At 39.4% G+C, this 21,532-nt stretch overlaps 2 protein-coding genes across 12 annotated transcripts in view; one reads left to right on the top strand and one right to left on the bottom strand.

Annotated features, from left to right (window-relative positions):
• Septin11 (septin 11) overlaps positions 1–17,637 on the top strand; it is a 97,446-nt gene extending 79,809 nt beyond the window's left edge. For 2 of the 10 annotated variants that reach the window (XM_026403159.2, XM_026403154.2), the window contains exons 8-10: positions 487–619; positions 2,242–2,429; positions 8,080–9,633. In XM_026403159.2, the coding sequence (XP_026258944.1) occupies positions 487–619; positions 2,242–2,429; positions 8,080–8,101 (343 nt within the window). In that variant the 3' untranslated portion in view covers positions 8,102–9,633. The other 8 variants (XM_026403152.2, XM_026403153.2, XM_026403157.2 and 5 more) reach the window with 8 other exon arrangements.
• Positions 16,818–21,532, bottom strand: part of Ccni (cyclin I) — a 28,063-nt gene continuing 23,348 nt past the window's right edge. For both annotated transcript variants that reach the window (XM_026403163.2, XM_026403162.2), the window contains one exon: positions 16,818–18,342. In XM_026403163.2, coding sequence (XP_026258948.1) covers positions 17,902–18,342 — 441 coding nt within the window. In that variant the 3' untranslated portion in view covers positions 16,818–17,901. The remainder of the gene's footprint in view (positions 18,343–21,532) is intronic.

Genomic DNA, 21,532 nt, shown 5'->3' with positions numbered 1-21,532 from the left:
ATCGCATCCCAGAAGGTAAGTGCTATTGTATCCACGTCTCACAGTTGCAGAGTTAGAGAGGCTGGTCCTTTCCCAAGGTCAGTCAGTTGGTGGGGCCAAAATTCAAATTTTGCTCTTTCTGACTTCATTCCCTGTTCATTTCACCCCTATTAGGCCACCTTCATCTTCTAAAACTCAAAATCACATCCTCAGCCCAGGCTATCTCTGTGTGAATGTGTGTGAGATAAAACTTGGCTAGTTAGTGATTTCCCTTAGTGCAGCATTGTGTTTATTGACTCATTTCTGGTTTTCGATGCCCTTGTCTTTTCAATCCCAGTGTAAATAACTTAAAAAAAAAAAAAACCCTTTCATTCTATTTGAGCTTTAATATGGTAGGCAGCAGCTTTATCTGTTTTTTGGGAAGTAGATGGATAGAAATGATGTACACTGAAATTTCATAACAATGCAATTTCATAACCCTGCCCTTGGTTTGTGGATTTTGAATAGTCTTCAGGAGACCTATGAAGCAAAAAGGAATGAATTCCTGGGAGAATTGCAGAAGAAAGAAGAAGAGATGAGACAGATGTTTGTTATGAGAGTGAAGGAGAAAGAGGCTGAACTTAAAGAGGCAGAGAAAGAGGTAAGCTGTCTGTCTTCCCGCAACAAACAAAAATCTAGAATTATTTTAATAATATATATATATTTTTTGCATTTTATAGGATTTCATGCCAGTTCAAGTACTTGCCGCACATATTTTATCACAGTAGCATACTAACCTGGCAAGAAGAGTGAGCCAGATATCTTTTTTGTTTTGGTTTGGTTTTGACAGTGAGATAGAACTGAGGGATGCTTAACCACTGAGCTACATCCCCAGTCCCTCCCCCGCTTATTTTTCTTTAATATTTTGAAACAGGGTCTTGCTGAATTGCTGAGGCTGGCTTTGAACTTGCAATCCTCCTGCCTCAGCCTCCTCAGCTGCTGGCGTTAGAGATGTGCGCCACCACACCCAGCTAGATAATCTTATCCTCATTTTGCAGATAAAAAACTGGGAACCATATAGGAAGCATGATTTAGATCTTAGGTTTCTAGTCCTGATCATAGGGTCTTTGCAGCTCTGTGTTTCTTCAATTTACAGTTCTTGACCTATGAAAGTCTGGATTCTGGAACTGTTATTATTATCTTAGTCTATCAGATAATTCGGCTAAACAGTGGAGGGCATTCTCTGGTGGGTTGCAGTTTGAAGCAAAACCCATACTCCACGTCTGTGCCCAGGTTTCTCCCTTACCAGCTTGCGCTTCCTAATCTCAGCATCCCTCCAACCTTGGTACCCACCCCCAGGCCAAACTAACTGTGCCCTAAAAGTTCACATGAATTTTGAGCATAACACTCATCCCATTCTGTTAGAGAGAGAGAGAGAGAGAGAGAGAGAGAGAGAGAGAGAGAGAGAGAGAGAGAGAGAGAGATGTCTGCTTTTGCTGGTTGGTAAATGAGTATCTCAAGTGCTTGACCTATAACTCAATGCTTCTCTAAATGAAATCATCTAAGTAACTTTATCTTATTTTAATTTATCTTTAAAAGACTAATAAAACTTAGAGGTCATTTGAATAACTAAGCACTCAAGATGGTTTTGCTGCTGAGAAAGGAATATTGAGCTTTATTTGCTATGGCTTTAAGAACCAAATGGATAATGGGTAAAAATTTAAAATTACCTAGTAAGCATTCCTTCCCTCTCTTCTTCCCTTTCTGCATCCCTCCCTCTCTGTATTTGTTTCTGAATGTGTCTGTGTGTCTGCTGGAAAATGAATCCAGAGCCTCATGCATGCTGGGAGGCACTCTACCACTGAGCTACACCCCCATCCTGTGATTGTGTTTTTTTAAAAAATATGGATATGTGTTTATATCTCTGTAGTCATTGTGTACGTCTCTTAAGTTAACGTGTTTCATACATAGTGAAAAGGAATCAGAAATAAAGAAGCGCTTTTACTACCAGGATGGATTTTTTTTGTTATCTTCTTTTTATCAGGGTTTTCAAGGAATTTTTAGCCCTAAGGAGCTCAAGTAACAAAGGAGCTTAGGTCTCAGGGATGCTCTGAGCATCTTAGCCTGGCTCCTCCGATAAGCCACCAGGCAGTACTTCACTCCTGCAGTGAAAGCACCGGCAGCCACATGATGCAACTTTTGTTTTTGAGCAGATTCACATGGTCTACATTAGTAAGAGTTTCCTTCCCTTCTCCAAGCATGTCTGCCTCTTTTTCTCTCCAGCTCCACGAGAAGTTTGACCTTCTAAAGCGGACACACCAAGAAGAGAAGAAGAAAGTGGAAGACAAGAAGAAGGAGCTCGAGGACGAGGTGAACAATTTCCAGAAGAAGAAAGCAGCAGCACAGCTACTACAGTCCCAGGCCCAGCAGTCTGGGGCCCAGCAAACCAAGAAAGACAAGGATAAGAAAAAGTAAGCAGGTGCCACCCCATCTACTGGGGACCTCTAACAATTTATTCCTCTTGCATGTCTGCTTTACCCATTGACAGACTGGAATCTGGTCTATTACCAGAAAAATAAAAAGCAAGTATTTTCTCTACAGTGCAGGGAAGATGATAAATGTTTTTAAAAGTATTTTTAAAGGGTACACAAGGATTAATTTATAAAACTTGACCACGTTGATCAAGCAATCAGGATGGACTAACCTGTCATCTCCCATAGCATCGTCTGCACCAACGCTAGGATTCTCAGAGAAGACAGGTTTATTTCTCTTCAGTACCTCTGAAGACAGTTCTCATGATTCTCTTGATAAAGAGCATCTTAAAATCTTGATTGTTCAAATTGTTTTCCCACTCTGTGTTGTAAGGCCTGGCAAGCCAGTCATTGAGAATCATGTTCCCAAACAAAAACAGCAGGAAGAGCTGCTTGTAGCCACTGATTTTCCCCTAAATTCAACAAGGTGGTGAATGATCTTATTGTGAAATGCAGTCAAAATGCCCTTCCCGTTAACATACCCTGCCAACCCTCAAGTCTCACAAAACAGTTTTTAATATTGTATTGAGTCAATGTGCCAAAGGTTCAGATTATGCTCTTGAGTTGGTCACTTCTTAGGACGCTCCAGTAGCAGCTGCCTGAACCCAGGGGAGATTTGAGCTTCCTTGAAATTCTGTCACTTGAAACTCTCCTTTGAATCTCGTTAAAGAATTCAGAGTGAGTTTTATGACAATAGCTGCTGGTTATAGTAAATATGGAGATAAGAAGGCCTTTGAAGGAAACCTATGTGGTGGCCCAACGGCAAGCCCACAGATGCCACCCTCTTTTGTCTATTTAACCTGCCATACTCTTAGGGCAGCTATGAAGCAACTCGGAGCTTGTTTGAGGATTCTTGCTCTTCATCCTTAGATGCCATAGGGTTCTAGGGAAAGAGCAGGCAACTAAGCAAACAACAAAAATATGATACTCAAAAAGGCAAAGATTACATTCTTTAAAAATATAGCACATAGGATTGAGTATCTGTGCAATCCTAATTGAAAGGGAAAAGTGAGCACAGCCATTGTCCCCTTATAGTAAAGATCAAAATGTGCTGCTACTGTGACACATGGAGAGAATATTAAGCTACACTTTGTACACTGACTTGCCAAGTAGCAGGAAATGTGTCAAGGGTAAAGGGGCAGGCATCTTTTCTAAGCAATAACAGAAATAGTTGGTGAGGATGAGGTGTGATTTTAACTGGGGTGGATACAGATGTAAGTGAACAAAGAGGAGTCCAAGGGCCCCAGATTGGTTATCCTGGATTAATTCTGAGAGAATCAGTTGCTCAGATCATAATCCAATTCAAGAGAATGCTTCTTAGCTCTGTGTGTTGGAAGAGGATCTGACACTAGGGTGATGTGGTCCACACACAGATTCAGAGGCTACATGACTCTTCCAGTGAAGACACATGAAAGCCATTTGGCTTTGTACCCTCCATCCAGACTAACCCGAGACAAAAATAGGGTGCACGTGTGTATGGTGTGTGTGTACATGTATGTCTGTAGGTGTGAATGAGAGAAAAAGCTGCTGATTCAGCTTAGAGAACCCAAAGTCTAGGTTTCCTTCCCCCAAACACTAAAGTGCGTCAAGGTACAAGTCTTCAGACTAAAAATGTTTATAGAAGACCAGCAATGTTAAAGAATATTTCATGTATACTGGATGTGCCTTTAAGTAATGGAAATCCCAAGAGCTGATCAATATTGTGCCTCCATTAAAAAAATCTACTTAGTAACCAACTTCCCAGCACAGGGAGGTTTTTTCCTTGTCCCTTTGATATTTTAGCTTATTTTCTTCCCATCTTGGGCCTTACCAATTAAGCTTTTAAAGTTTACATGACATCTGTGTGAATTCTGTTTTAGCTTTATGTATATATTCTCCTTTGTTACTAATGGCATTAGACTTGGTTCATAATAGTTACCAGGTTCTGCGCTCCACAATGGCACATATTTTTTCATATCTCTTTTGTATAGTGAAAGCTAGTTGGAGGCCTGAAGTGTCATAGTGGAAAAACAAAAACCCACCCCTCTTATTGCCTGTGGCAGTGGAAGGGTTTGGCTAGAGAGGCCCACAGAAAGATAGTAAGCACTGCAACCAGAGGAGCACCTCGCACAGAAACAGCCTCTTCCTCTTAGTGTAGCTGGATCAGGTGCCAGAGCTGCCATAGTCACCTCTTAGGAGCTGGCTTTGTTTGGGGTAGAAAATTTACTAAGACATTTTTCTTTTTTGAATCTGCTATGCTTCCCCCCTTCAAGCTTACCTGAGTTTTTCTAATAGTTTAAAATTTTCTTTTTCTATTCTAATGACACGCTCCTTTTTTAACATAGGTAAGGCTTTATACTTCTCCTTGACCTGTAGTGGCATGAGAGTATATAACATTACCTAAGATTACAAAGTAGAACTAACCCTGGCACTGCCATTAGCTGGACCCCACCTTCTGCCATCTCTGGCCACCAAGTCACTTTCCTTGTTTGCGGCTACACCACAGTGGTGGGACTGCCCGAGGGTAAGTTGTTCAGTGGACAGCATTCATCTCTTCTGAAAACAGTTTGCACAATTGCCAGTAGGCATTAGCTGGTTAAAATGCATCTAATCCAAAAGAAAGCTTTCAGATTCATCATTTAAAAACTGGCATGGAATAACAGTTTACCCAACCATCTACTCACCTTTGTTTTTAAGCACACATACATTTTGATTTTTGCTAAGGAATTAAAGTTGCATGTTTTTGACTTGCCTAAAATTAGACATGGATCTTGGGTTTGGCATTGCTTTGTTCCTAAAAGAGGGGGAAAGCTCTCGGCATTGCAGTAGCTGTAACCATATAATGATCTTTTTTTGTCCTTCCCAACTAGATTAGTAGCATGTCTTCATCCACTATATTCTAATCCCCAAGCTACTGTAGATGTTTCCAAGTCATTTGTACAAAGGCATTTATTGTGTATTTATTCTCTGACTCCTTTAGCAGCTCAAAAAGTGGAAGATGAAGTTCCTATTCAGTGCTAATGTGATAACAGCATCCAGTAGATCATGGTTGTGTGTTATTTGAGAAAACAAAAAACCAAACAGTAAATCCTTCCACCGGAACATGCAGTGGTTTCAAGAAGTCACTTGTGAATTCTAAATTACATGCAAATGGAAACTAACCACGTGTTCTTTGATTCAATATTAAAATTTTGCTTTTGCTTGTCATGTAGAATAGCCTATTCCGATTTTTGGTTTTTAATTTCTGTCAGTTCCATAATCATTGCATGAGCATTCACCATCACTGAATGCTGGTGCTGGCGCTCCTAATTTTTCCTTTCTTTTTTTAATTTATTATTATTTCTAACTTTTTTGTTTTGTTTTTAACTTGCAGTGCAAGCTTCACATAAAGCCTGGCAAGCCAAGGATGTTCCCGCATTCACCTGCTTTTGCAGTAATAGTGTATCTCTGCCATCTGTGTCCTTTTGTTTTATTTTGTTTTGCCCTTCCCCAAACACCAATAACTCTTAACTCATTTTGCTGAATGTTGTCGGGTGGTGGAAAACCATAGAACAAGGGAATAACAGCAAAGGCTCTGTGCAGCTGGACTTTCGTTTCCGGAAATTAAATGATTTGCCCTTTATGCCTGTTCCGAATGGCAGCGGGAAGCATGCCTGTTACTTGTATGTCGCTTTGGATCGAGGAAAGTGGGTAAAATGCTGCCTGTACGTCTGATGTGAAAACTTCTCACCGCCTCAGCAGCTGAACTAAAACCCTGAATAGCCATGACAACAACTTGCATTTTCTTGATTGTTCATCTCCATGATTGCACAATCCCGAACTCCCTGGGTTTTTTTTTTTCCACACCAGCCCCAAACTAAGATAGATTTGAACGTAGGCAGAAAGGTGGGTGAGCATCATAGATGACTTTTACATTTGCATGAATTTTTGTTTGTCTTAATGGCTAACATTATTGGCTTGAGCTTGTGGTCTGTTCCAACTGTCTCCCCTCAGGGGTTGAGACTGCATCTGAACACCCACTCAAAGCCTGGCCGAGTTGGCACCGACTGGTGTAAGGAAATGATAATCATGTTCATGTTGGCCAGTGTGTTTTTCATCCTCCCTCCGATCAAGATCTCAAAGGTCAGGTCCTATATCACTGATTGTAAAAGAATCTTCCACTGAGGAGGATGGGCTTCCCACAATCTATTTACAGTGAGGACCCTTTCCTACATTTGCTCTCAGCAGGCTGAGGCACTGGACATTGGTACTTGTAATAAAACTATTCACTATCCACGAGAGAAAGTTTCACAAATACTTCACATAAGAAATTTGCTATAAATTGTGTGTGTCATCTGTAGCACAAAGTTGAAAGGACATCATCAATTTAAGGTAAAACTGAGAAGGCAGGCAACAAAACCCATGAGTCCAAAAAATAAAAAGGAAAGAAAAGAAGTGTTCAACTTCACTGCCAGTTTCCTTGCTGATGTTTCAGATCCAATTGTCTTGAATGAAATTTCCACACTTGTCCCCTTACCATGACTGACTCTACCTGCCCTTTGTGTCTCAGGCCCACTGTCTCATCCAGGTCTGGGACTAACTCATATGCCAGGACATATACTACCTTCCTGATTTGTATGGAGAAGGGCATATCTGATCTCTTTTCTGTGCCAGTCCTTTCGCATGCTTATCTTTGTATATGCTTGTTCCCCTGATCCCAACAAGATCCTCCCAGCTTTCTAACCCTGTCCTCTCCTACTTCTTACTTAAAAGGATAACATTTCTCATGAACCCAACACTTTACCTCTAGGTTTCCTCTCTGACCATCGCTAGTTGCATATTAAGTTAAATAAGATAGAATATGCTACACCTCCCTTCCCCTGACACACACTTTGTTTTTAAAGTAATAAATATTTGATTCCAACAAAGATCCCCCCCAACCTTCTCTTTGTCCCCAGTCATACTGAGGGGAAAGAAGGGACACTCTCCCATGAACCTGATGTAGGCTTAATTAGGCAAAGTAAGGAATTGAGTTTCACTGGAATGCAAAGTAAGCTGGGAAAGACCTTGCCAACTAGACCAGCAGCAGTTATGGTCTTCACAGGTTGAGAAGCCACTAGACCATCATTTTTGTCTTAGCTTTTGTTTGTATAGCAGTTCTGAAGCTGGCTGTCCAGCACTAGACGGCATGCCGACTCTAACCATGGGCTGCGTTTGCTCCTATGCTGAGCACTACACAAAAGCTTGAATCTTTGTGTCATATGCTTGTTCCAACCACTGCTTGTGTGAGCATTTTTGTGCCTTGTAACCAGAAAACATACTTTTCAATTCTGTTTCTCGCATCCCTGAAAGCTTTTAAATATGAGCCTAGCACGACGAAAAGCATCCTGCTGACTTTTTGATTCCAAGATGATTGATTGATTGGATTGATTCTTTTTTTTGCATTAAAATTTACAAAGCAAAATGAATCAGATGGAGAGTCAGGGAATAAAAAGTCAAAAGAAACATATAGAAGCTTTTTTCAAAAAAATGTGTTGCTTCTGAACTTTTTTTCTACCACTGCTCCCCAGCCCTGTTTAGTTTGTTATTGCTGCTCTTTTTCTTTCTGTATCTATGCCTTTTTTCACAGTAGTCCTTGGCTCTGCACGGAATAAATGATATCCTCAAATCTAATTGGATGTGCTTTCGCCTTTGCATGTAAGTATAGTAGTGAGAAACCTTCCAGATCTTTCTAACACTTTAAAATTAGAGAAAACAAATGGGATGGATGGATTTTCTTTTTTTCCTTTTTTTTTTTTTTGAGGGGGTAGGGAGAGAATGGTCTGAGTAACTTTTCTTCTAAACAAATTAAAAATATCTAAAGTGGCCATGTTTTCCCCCCCAACAATGTACATGTTTTTCAACTCCTTGATTTCAATGTGGAAATCGGAAATCCTGATCCCAGCCTGTGTTCTGCACAGTATCATGGGCATCATTGGATGTTACACAGAGTCCTTGACTCTGACGTTGTAAACTAGAATGAGAAACTGCCACCTTCCACTGGAGCAAATCAAAAAGAAAGAAACCTTTTATGCTGGGCCGACTTCATGATCACTTAAATTTTGGATCTTGATAAATGGGCTCTCCTTGGTGCTAACAGTAACAGTGATCATTGTTTTGTTTCTTTTTCTTTTTTGGCCAGTTAGTTCCAGTTCCTCTCCCCATCTTCTGTTCAAATATAATAACCGTCTTTTTCCTTCTTCTGGACTGTACATACCCCCAACAGTTGTATGTGTTGTAGGATGTGATGAAAGAGCACGTATGGGAATTTATTGCAGGTCAGAGACTGGGTTTTCCCAGCATAGGCTCTGCATTAATGGTCAAGGTTTTGTCTAAAAAGGCATCATCTCTCAACCAGGGAACTGTCTGATAACAACGCTGGGCAAGGTGTCTTGTAATCTTCCTTCCCTGCTTTGTAACTCACCAGCAATATGCTTATTTTCCATATCTTGGGCACTTCCGATGAACGCACGTTTTCCTGACTTTCTTGATGTATCCATAAATGTTTCACACATGGTTTGTTGAGTCGGGTTTTTCAGCTGTTCCTGGCCCACGTCATGCTGTCTCTGTGTGGTCCAACCTGAACTGTCCATTCAGATTCCTTGGCTTTGCCCCTTACAAGTGTCTGGAATTGTCAAGTCTCAGCTTCCAAAGTCCTGGTTCTGTTGGCAGGACATGTGCGATGATTCTTTAGCGGGAATTATGACCTACAAAGTCTAGTTTGTATGTAGGTATGAAGGGAATTTTTAAAAATAAATTGAAAATTAAGCTGTGAACAGCATTAGAACTTTGTCTATTTCTTAATTTTTAAAATATGCTGATATGCCTTAAACTGTAGCTGTAGATTCTTGTCATTTTGCTGTTTGAAAATAACCGATGTGTTTTCTAAAACTGTTGTGTAATCTACTTTCATCAGTGTTAATGCGGAATTGTCATATATGTAAGATGCATGTTAGACACTTGTCTTTTTTTAAGAACTAAAATAATTGTATTATTGTGAAGTCTCATTTTTTTCAAGTATGAAATTAATCAGCAGCGTGCTGCATAATTTGGTGTCTGTTAAGGTAGGAGAGTGGTGAACAGGTTATCTATGCATATATCACTAGTGCCAAGACATTAAGCAGGGGAAAATATATTTTTACCCAAACATTGTTTTGTGTGCCCTTTTGTGAGTTCTTTTTAGTCATTGATTGATATCCATATGGACATACACGTGCTTATTATATTGGATAAAATAACTAGGGATGGCAGTGTCTCACGCTCTCTTGCCTTTCGTGGTGGACTTCAGGTGCTGCTCAACGGGCAGCTCCAGCTTCTCCAAGACACTTGCCATGTTGTGTCCTGCAGCTCACGTATAGTCCCCGCCCCCTTCCCTCCATTCCTGTCCCTGCCTGCCCTGTGGATTCACATGTCTGGGTGCCCAGCAGAAGTATTCTCTTCTCTGACCTGCGCCTGCGGTGCCCACGCTGCCACTGTGCCTCCAGCTGTGCTCAGTGACATCATCCCTCTAACTGACACATCGCTGTTCTTTCACAGCTTGTTATAGAGAAGCACTTTTTTTTTTAAGGTTTTGAGAACCAAATTTGAATCTGAACCTTTCTTTTTTCTCTTCTGTAGCTTCTTCTTTATGTAACCATCCTGTTGACAAGCCCTACTCTCTCCTAATGGACATAGAGCATTAGAAGAGCAGGAGCTGTCTGTTCACACGTGTTGGGGAAGAGTTACCTCATTTCCACCATCGCCTCCCGTTCTTTTAAAGTCTGGGTCAAATATTGCACTGCTGTTTGTATTTGTCAATGTTTGTTTACAAACCACTGCCCACAGTGGCTACCGAAGTGACTTCACTACCAAAAATAGTTTAATAATATTAATTAAAAGAAAAAAAGGAAATAGAGTGAAACAGAAAACTTGGGCCCAGACCCAAGGTCTTGTGCCGGAATCCGCTTGCTTAGCTGTCATGTTCTTGATGCTGCTGATCCAAGAACTCATGGACCCTAACCTGAGGTGGACCCACCTCCAGGGCAAACTTGATCTCATGGTAACTCCCGACCTCTCTGTCCCATGAGCAACATTCTGAACAGCCCCATCAGGATCCTCACTACCATCAGGTCATAAGAGCCGGGCAACGTGTTCCTTCCTTCTGTTAGTTTTGTGGGCTTGTGGGTTGTTTTGGTGTTTGGGTTTTTTTTAAACATTTGATATTGCATGAACAGAGATGGCTGCAATTTTTTTCCTTTGGAGTGTCCTATTGATACAATGTTTTTATTTTTCAGCTGACCATCTGCCTCTTGAGAAGGAGAAGTGGGCATCCTTCCTTTAAATTCAGGAACCATTGTTTTATTTGACCCTTTTTCTGTTACCTGCATCTCTTATACAAGTTGTTTGGGATTGGGATTCTGCTTTGGGAGTTTTTTTGGGGGAAAAAATTCTATAGTTTTGTTTTTTGTATTGGTTGTTCAAACTTACTTTTGGTATCAAAATTATGCCAGTTTTAAGCTCACTTCAAGGGGAAATATGAGTGAAGTTTAAGTCTCAAAATTCTGTTTTAATATGTTCTCTTCATCTTAGACAAAACTAAAAAAAAAAACTCCCCTTCTTTGTTACTAGGGTTTTTGATCTATGGGTCTTAATCATATTTAAAATGAGTAGATGACTTTTCTGCCTCTGGGGCTCAATTTATATTTAAAGATACCTTAAAGTGATTTTTCTGATCCATCCCTGCCTTTTTATTTGTTGTGAAGCTCTGCTTTACCTTGTGTCCATGGTTTTTCACCAGGACCCGTGTGTCCTGCACCATGAGAAATGAACCCCACACAAGCACATTCCAGCTCCCTCCCACATGACAGCATCCTTAACATGGGCTGATTGACATTGTCTTCTCAGAGTGACCCAGAGGTTTTTGCCACACTGTTTGCAAAATATTGCTGGTCATGAAAGCACTGGATCACTTCAGATACACCCACATCCAAACGCACACTTTTGCCATTTGCATGAGTCTGATTTCCAGTGCTGACTTGGTTGTGACGAGTCAGATTCAGGGCTCCATAACTTAAATAAGCTCTACCTGTTGTACAATTTTCAAATTCAACAGTAGATAGTAGATCATAGTCATGCCTTTGAAGTTACCTTCCAAGTTCATTGCTTACCTATAGTTTTACTTATTTGCATCTTTTCCAGCTCTAGTAGGTAGATCATAAAAGTACTATTGGTAGCATGAATTGGTCAGGACCCTAGGAGTGGTCCCCTCTGTATGAGAAGGTAATCTATGCTTTTGTTGGGCAGTGAGATAAATGATGAAGCAAAGTGGCTGGTGCTTTGATTCCTGGAAAGAGGTTACTTAAAGCCATGAGATGAGCATTCGAAAGAAACTAAATGTAAGTAAAGTCAGATTCATCTGTGCCATTAGATAATGAAACCATGAGTCAAGAGCTGTCTCCCTCATACTACACCACAATTTGTAAAGACAGAAATCTGGTGATGGGATCAGTGGCAGTGTAAGGGTTGCAACTCTTTGATACCAGAATATAACACATTATCATAGAATTAAACATGTAGGTCTCACTGAAAGTATAATTGGCTTTATTCTTAAGCCCCTTATTTTTAATATTGCATCAATTTTATACTATTGTTTTAAGAACATTCTGCATCAGCTGTAAAGATTTTTTTGAGCAATGTTTAAAAGTCTAGGTAGTATTATTTTTCTAAGTAGAGAAATGTGTGGTCTGAAGTTGCTATTCTTTTTCAATCTTAACCCCCAGGTTAGAGGCAGTCTAAGAGTAACCTTGATAGGAACAGAGGCTGTTCTTAGTAGGTTAGCCTCCATTCAGTAAACTTAGGGGAGCCAATCATGGACACCATTGTCAAGTGCCTTGCCATCTCTCTAAGACTGCCACTGATTTGGCATTTTACCTTCGGTGGCTCCTTTTTTCAAGTGTTGGCAAAACTGGTAGGTTCTCAAGTTCTCCTGACTGTGAAAGGGATGTGAAACCACCCTGGGGATAATGATCAGCAATAATAAAAATTACTAGGTTATCTCAAACTAGATAGTGGAAAAGAAAAGCAAGGAGAACTTAGCCGTCAGAACATATTTCCATGGGTGACAGCCTTTTAATTTTTCATTCAATCTTTTAAAAATATTACTTGATACTAGATACAGACTCTGCCTAATACAGGCATAGTCTAGATGGTCCCCTTAAGATTAGTACAACACAAGAATAAAGGAGACATCTGATCTGAATCTGTATACACTGAGCCACAGCAAATGAAAATAAGGCATTATCCCAGTGTTGGGCTAAACCTTCTTCCCCATCAACAGTACTTGTATGAAAATTCCTTATTTATATTTTTGTCTACCATTAGCAGAGATTATGGGTAAATAGTTCTGGTTGTCAAGAAGCTTAAGTACATAATTTTTTGCTGTATTTAGGTGAACTTTCTACACAAAACCTTTTGTTTGACAGATGATTTACCATCTTTCTACTGTGGAGATTGACAGTGAGGGCACGGGGGCCCACTTGGAAGTCCCTTGTGCTTGAATTGTTATGACTGTGGTATCTAGTCCTTGTGACTGATGCCATCTGGCTTTCAGATCAATCTCCAGAGAGCAACTGTCATTCCCAGGGCTGGTGAAGGAACTGAATATATTCATTTGTGAAGACTCATGTAAGCCTTTTCAACATTGCCATTCCTGACTAGTAACTCTATAGAAATACAATCTGCTGGTTGTCAGTGGAACATCATATGGAGTGCAAGAGTCCACATCTGCCTCAAATCATTTGAAGTACCATGAGTTGAATGGCCTTCCCTTCCTTTGTGGAAATTGTCTTTCAAAATTATGCCTCCGGAGAGGCAGAGGCTATTTTAATGAGGCCTGTCCCACAATAGAATGAATGTGCACATGTGTAAAGAGTAGAATAACATTCCATCAGGAGGTGGGCATAACCCAGGCATTCTTTGTACATGCTTTTAGAACTCGGATCAGTTGCAGATCTAGCTCTCCTTGCTTTTTACATCCACCCCTACTACTCACTTTCCGTAAACTTTATTCTACATAATGCACCAAATGTACATTAGGTGCACTTCTCCCTCTACACCTCCTAAGCATAGTAAATTTTTGGAGTGAAGGAAAAAGTAAGCCCTTTCCATTGCTAACTTATCTGAAGATAGATTATATTCTGAATAGCAAGAGAGTCCCATTACCAGTTGCATTTCTGTGGTTCTTTGCTGGAGTTTGCCCTTCATTCGGGGATATCTGCTGCCTAATAAAATAAGCTGTTCCCAGGAAATAAGACACCAGTTCACTGTGTCTAGAGCTATTTGAGAAAAAATTTTTTCCTTCTTTATTGCCTTAGCTATTGTGTAACATAATAAGACCAACAGTTCTGACATTTGATCTGATATGAAGATTATATGTTGAGTCTAAAAGGAGAGTTCTCCCTCATCCTTAACTCAGAAGCGGGGAGCTACAAAACTAGAATTGTGAATTCATATTTCTGTATAAGCCATTGTTGGTTGTGCATTGAAGAAGAGTAATCAACAGATGGCAGAAGTGGAGATGTCCTACACATCAGTATTTTGTAAAACTCACTCAATTCATCACTATGAGGAGAAAAGGTTTTAAATTCCTTGATGCATGCTGGCTGTGAACATTTTTTTACTGTCCTAATGACTGGTGGAATCCAACTCAAGCATCAAGCTTTTAGAACCTATTTTCACACCATCTCAATTTTATTTCTAGGCTACTTTGTAGGACTCACAAAACTCACTAATTAGGATGCTTAATTTGTAAAATTGGTCTGGGTTTTGTTTTGTTTTTGGTTTGAGACTGGGTACCCATTTTTTTACCCTTCTCTGAATTTGCTGACGTTCCGTTTTACATGCATCCTGTACCTTAAGTGATCTGTACTAGTAACTGCAAAAATTGTTGATGCAGTGGCACTTAGTAACCAGGGCAGTGTTCAACTGCTCATTACCTTAGATGAAGCCCCCCAAAACTCAATTTCTTTCAGAAATTTAAAACAATGAATGATTCTTTTTCTGGAAGCACCATCTAGTGGTCAAAGCTCAAAGCATTATTTAATAAGTATAGGAAACTGTTGTTAACATAGTTTAAACGCTAATTTCAAGAATTTGAGAGGCTTTAGAAGTGACATTTACATGTTAGTCAAAACATCCTGATGTCAAATAGAAGGGTAAAGGGTTAAGACGAGTTAGAAGTTGAACCTCTTTCAAAATTCTTGGCTTTGTGGTACTGTACAACTCTCTTAACCCTCAATTTGATAATGTAAACCAGAGATGCTTCTCTCAGGATGATTGTGAGAAAGTTTGGCACAGTGTCTTCCCTTTTCAGCTAAAGAATGTACAAACTACCTTAGAAAGAAGATAAGCTACCCATCATGTTGGCTGAGCATCATTAGCTTAATAACATTTTCTGCTCAAGGGAAGAAGCCACCATGCTGATTTGGGCAGTAATGTTCAAGCACAACTTGCCTTCTTGCTTAAGGAAGAGTTAACTGGGAAGCTTGACCATCCAGGTATGTGAGGAGTATAGACAACACAAAAGTGGTTGGCTCTAACATAGAAAAGAAATAGTACTTCTTGGGTGGGCAGACACTGATCTCTCAATTCCCTCAACAGTGGGAAGCCAAGGCAGCTGAATCAAGAGCTACCCTCTAGCTTTCTTCAGAGACAAAGGCAATGTCAGGAATATTTCTCACAAGTGTATAACATTTGCTTTCTTTGGTGTTTGGAAGCACTCATTCCCAGCTCTCCTTCCCCCTCCACACTAAGACAATCGTCCATCTATAGGGGAAACATTCACTTCTCCACAGGTAAAGAATAGTCTCTCACAGTTTCATCTTCAAGAACTACAGCATGTTCTTTCCCTCTTCTGTGGGAGTATTAGAGAACTACTTTATGCCCATCAAGTTTCCTAGCCTTTCCAGAGGCTTCATGGAATGGTCTTATAACCACCAGGAGGCACCAAACAATTATGATACATAGTTTTAAGTTCCCAAATCTTGGCTGTCATGCCAAGATACCAACTTGGGACAGATTAAGTTTTGGATAAAACAGGAATAGTTAGAATATTCTTAATGAAAAGTTAGTTCACTGCTATTTCTCAAGCCAGAGTTTTCAAAGAGACCACAGAAAGTGGGCTGAGTTCTCTAGACTTACCAGGGAACACACATTGAAAGGGTACACGGGTCAGGTCTCAAGTATTATAACTTGAACTACGGGTTAAATGTACTTTGAGGCATGAAAACTAGAAGTCCAACCACCCACTTGATTCAGTGTCCCATAGAAATAATACTGTTCCAAACTGATTTACCATATTTTTGGGAGGTTGGGGGAGAGATGGGGGTCTTGCTACATTTGCCCAGGCTGGGTCCCAAATTCCTGGGCATGAGTAAGCCTCTTACCTCAGTCTCCCAAGTAGCAGGAGTTACTGGTATGTAGCACTGTGCTTTATTTATTTATTTTTGGTGGGGTGGAGTACTGGAGATTAAATCCAGGGGCACTGTACCACTGGGCTACATCCCCAGCACCACTTTTAAGACAGGGTCTCTTAAGTTGCTGAGGCTGGCCTCAAACTTTGTATTCTCATCTCCAGAGTAGCTGGATTTACACCGCACCCAACTACTATCCACTTTTAATACTAGAAATACTTAAGATCAAGTGATCAAAATCCTGTTGCCCTCTAATTTTGCTCAACTTGAAGCTCTAGGACTACAAATTATTCTAAATCTGGACTTAATGTTACTCCCGGCTTTCTACATAACAAAACTATGTCATCTGTTATGGGGGTGGGGGGAACTAAGTGCCCATTTGTTTTGTAGATACTGTGAATATACAGTTATGGAATTTTAAAAAATATGTATCTGAGGCCAATTCCTGCTATCTTCACTAACAATTGCTTTATCATCTTCCCTCATTCCCTGAACTTAGACAAGAGCAAATTATTCCCCTTCAAGGTTATAAAATTGGAAGGTAGGCAGTCAACCTTTCAACCTTGCTCTGCTATACCTAAACAAAATCAGTGGGCTAAAAATGTTTCCTAGATGCAGGTCTGGGCCTTCCCCACACAGTCCCATTAGTATAAAACTTTACTGTTTGGTCACTGATGGGCTGTGGATCTTCCAAACACCATAAAGGGAAAACTCTCATGTCTAAAACCTGCATCCTTGTCACATTCAAATCCCTTTTTATTCATGTTTTATTTTCAGTAAACATATCTTAATCTTTTCTATCGTTTTCCTTTGTTCAAACAGCAGTGCCTAAGTACCCAGGAAACCGTCCCTTCATAAGGGGGGGGGACTTCAGACACAAAGATTAAGGACAACTTTTTATTGCTTCCAGAGGTTTTTTATCATCAGTACATGGTTCTGGCTGTAATGCCTTCTTCAGACTGTGAAGGGAGCTCAGGATCCAGAAGTTAAGAAAAACATAGGTATATTGGGGTGGGGGAGAGGAGAATAACTTTTTATCAAGAAAATCCTAATAGCTTAACATAAAAGTAGGGTACTAAATTCAGTTATTACATATTACAAGACTCAGATCATTAGAGCTGCCCCAATATCTAGACAGTCTCTCCTACTGATTATCAATGAGTGAAAACAAATCAATTACAAAAAAATCTAATTATAGGTTACATACATGTTTCTTTGGTAAGCACCGGGATATATTAACTTTATCACAAATTCTTTTATACATCTGTCAAAAATGCTTTCAACAAATCTGTCTCAATTACATGCCATTTCAAGCTTCACTTTAAACAAAAATGAAGTTACTTTGTTTTTAAGCTCTAAAAATTGAAATAAGATCAAAAATCATGTGGTAACATGAGAACTTTTTCTTTCTACCACCTCTGATTCATATGGGACAATTCCAAAGTACCCTTTTCAGATTAACTGGAGTTGAATCATGAATTGTACATGGCTGCCATACTAAATTAAACTGGTTAAAAAAAATTCAGGGTTACCTATTCAGTGAAGTCAGAAGATAGGGATGAAAATAAAATTTGTTAAGTATTCAGTGGAGAAGCAAGCAAAAGCAATACAATTTAAATCAGGATGACAGGAACACAGTTGCTAGAGTTTTAGAACTTTTTTGGAGCATTAAGAGTGTAATTTTTGACATGGGGCAAACTACATTTTAGCAGAGAAAAGAGTGAAACTGGTATACTACAAAGAAGTTTTTTTTTTTAACTTTTAAAAAATATTTTGGATCCTTGTGTTTATAGGCCTTTAAAAATGAATTTTAATAAGTTGCACAAGTAAATGAAATTAAAGAAAAAAAACTTTTTCCTGGCTCACTTCAAACCAGCTGGATAAGATACACAGCCCTCTACAGACTTTCCTGGTTTTGCATATTCTGATTCCCAGAATAGTCAACCTTAGTTTGCACTGAAAGCTAACTACATGACAGAAACAGGTTGCAAAGGTGGACAAGGGGAAGCATGTCCCTCTTGCCTTGATAAATCAGTGCCACACACAGAACCCACATTTTCAGAAGCACTATCTTCATTATAGAGCCGTTTGATTCCATCATAGAAATCATCCACTTCCATTTCCTCTACTTTGCGCTTAGCAGAGGTATGCTTGCACCCACTGACAGCTGGGAGATGGTAGAAGGCTGCTGTACCTCTGACTGGCACTTCTGGCTTGCTGTTGTCCTTGGAGAAATCTGGGTCTGAGACAGAGGAGGGATGTAATCTGAATGCTCCTTTGTCACAGGTCACCAGGGTGTGCTTGAGGGGACGGTAGACATAAACGGAATTTAGAGGCAGGGAAGACTGCAGAGTAGAGAGGTGATGTGCCACAAGCTCCCGACAGTGGATCAAGTGGGAGCTATCCATCTGGACCAAGGAGGGGGAAAAACAACATTGATCATTAATTAAAATAGGCTATTGTAATCTTTGCTGGCCACTTTTCCTTGCTGCATCCTCTTGTTCCTTCAGCTTTCTCTTCTTTTCCCACATCTACTTCAAACTTATCAATGCCTATGGCCTACCCACCCCATCTTAAATTGTGTCCATATCTAATGTAAATATCTCGGGAATTTAAATTCTCTGTTTTTTTGGGGGGGGGTACCGGGGATTGAACTCGGGGGCACTCGACCAATGAACCACATCCCCAGCCCTATTTTGTATTTTATTAGAGACAGGTTCCAAGTTGCTTAAGCACCTCGCCATTGCTGAAGCTGGCTTTGAACTCGTGATTCTCCTGTCTCGGCCTCCTGAGCCACTGGGATAACAAGTGTGATCCACCACACCTGGCTACTGGAACTTGAATTCTATATCTGCAATTATATGCTGAACATTTACCTGGGTTCAAAAATCTATTCTCTTTTGTTCACTGCTATGTGAACAAAAAGCAATGTCTTTTTGTCTGTTTGTTTACTTATCACATCCCTGCCCCCCCCCCCCAGTCTATTATTTTTGTCTACCCTTCACCTTACCCTTTTTGGCCTTTTCTAATGTTTTTCCATGAAGATCAAAGTAGAAGATAAATACAAAAGTCATTAAGAATTTAAGGAAGAAGCCAGAGGCAAGGGGAAACAAATTGGGTGGGAAAGCTTATCTAAGAATTAAAACAATTTCAGTACCTTGCTTTAAAACTTTAGACACATTTTTATAGAAGACAGTAAAACTTAAAAATACTAGGCAATATCTTTGTTAATCTTTCTATTTGATTCGGGAATTTTGCTTATTCCTTTTTATCCTTCAGGATAGTTCAAGTATCAGTCCTTTTTTGAAGTCACACTTGATTCCAACCCTCTGAATCCCCCAATTTATGGTCATCTGCTTCTATATCAAAGTATCATCATACTTTCCATACTGTATTAGAATAATCTGTTTGATCACTTAGCTTTTCCATTATAGACTAAAAGATCTCAAATAATAAGCACTGTATCACATCACTAAGTTTCTAGTAGAATGCCTGTACAAGTAAGGCCTCCAAAATCTTAACTGTGGTAAAAAAGTCTTACTTAACCTGTAATTATAGCACTGTCTAAATAACATCCAACATCATATATATTTAGCTTATTCAAATTTCTCTAGTAGTACCCCAATGCCTACCAGAAATATCAAATAAGGAAAAGGAATTTAGCTTATTATCTATAATCAGCCCAAACCTCATTTTCCAGCCCTATTTCCTAACATATCCCAAATTTATGCTCTACATTCCTACCAAAAGGCCTGGTCTATTTACATATAATTTTCTCCCTTTCTTTCTTTATCCTGGCTTATCCTGTTTCTACCTGTGAAACTGCATTACCCATTGCCTCTAGCCTAACTAAACCCTATTACCTTCAGGAAGCTTCTTTTGAACATTTATCAGGGACCACTTTTTTCTAGTGTTGTGCTCTCTATAGGTATTTTGGACCTTTCTTAATAAGTGTTATTCATTCCTATATAACCTGCAGCATTTAGTATATGAGTGTCTTCAATTCTTTATAGTGAAAACAAAGGAAAATAACACATTCTACAAGAACATATTTGGTCTCAAAAATTAATTTTATCTCTAAATATATTCATTATATGTTAACCAGGAAAGGATGACAGTCTCGTGTTAGTCGTCATGTAATACAGACGTAAAATTTCCTCAAACTGTCAGAAATAAAACATGAAAATGGCATTTGAAGATCTACTGTTTTGTTCACTGATATTTTGTCCCTACTTTGAAGAGCACTTGATAACACACTACTGGTAAGATATTAGCTAGTATTAGGAATTTATTTCCTTAAATAATACTTAAGATAGTCCCCCAACATCAAGCTTACTATTGTAGGCTGGGTCATATGTAGAACCCAGAAATGTAGAATAAGCTAGCCTATGGTGAAATACTGGAAAAAAAGCACAGGGGCTTCTGCCAATATTTTGAGCAGCTTATAAAAGAGAAGTACTAGAGATAAAAGAAATTGGACAGTGGAAAAAAAGACTATGGTGTAGAAATTATTTCTAAAATGTTCCAAGTTTAACAAACTTGTTTTTTAGCAACTAAATGATGTGTTGCAACTCAGAAAAGCAAAATTATAAAAATATTAAAGCTCTGATCACTGGGCATAATACTATGGAAGAATCCTGAAAAATGATACATATATGTACAAAGACTAAGTCACCATAATCTTTCTGTGTAGGGGAAAAAAAAAGAAATATGGAATTGTTTTTGAAGTGAAGACTGGAAGAAAATAATAGCTAGAATGTCAGTAAAAGGAGACATAGCTCAGTTGGTAGAGTACTTGCCTTGCATGCACAAGGGTTCAATTCCCAGCAGGACCCCCCTCCAAATCAAACTAATACTATCTGTATGAGCTCTATCTTCCACCCAAGTCTCAAGGCAGTCCTCTTCCAAAACAACACATCAAATTAAACCTCTCATCTAGTAACAATCTGACCCTGTTCTAAAGAAAAAAATCCTTATTGAGATCCAGTGGCAAAACCAAATGTACATAATACTGAAATTTCCACAACTCTAGATACTAGAGAAGTCCTCTAATGGATCTGTTAAAACATTTAAAATGAACATTTTCTAATTACATGGTGCCAGTAGAACCATTATTAATTTTTATGACTGTCTCCCCAAATCTTAATATGATGTATCCTCTGCCAGAAAAACAAAACTAATTTAGTTTAACAAGGAGATAGGTTAAGAAGCACTAAAACAGATTTCAGATACGTTACTGATGAGAAGCAGAAGTACAACAGTATGACAAAGGGATAGGTCCAAATAGATTTGGGTTTGGTGAGCAGAAAGTAGCACTGAAAATACGTGCTGGAAGTGTGACCTTAGGTACCTTTAGGAATAACGAGAGACCCTGGTGGGGAGGGTCTGCCTTTTCAATTCTCTACTTTAGTTTTAAACTAGAAAACTGACGAACTTCTTCACTAGAAATTAGGGAGATCACCACACTAATCTAGGTAGAGTTAACACCCTGAGATATAAGAGTGGGCCACATTAGTCACAGGGAGAACGTGAGCACAGCCATTAAACAGATCAAGAAGAGAAGGGTAAAAAAAGGTTGAGCTGTCCCAGAGTAGAGAC

The sequence above is a fragment of the Urocitellus parryii genome, chromosome 10 (genome assembly GCF_045843805.1).
Source record: "Urocitellus parryii isolate mUroPar1 chromosome 10, mUroPar1.hap1, whole genome shotgun sequence".
Classification (NCBI taxonomy): Eukaryota; Metazoa; Chordata; class Mammalia; order Rodentia; family Sciuridae; genus Urocitellus; species Urocitellus parryii.
Note: the sequence above shows the minus strand (reverse complement) of the source record. Positions and strands in the feature narration are given on the sequence as shown.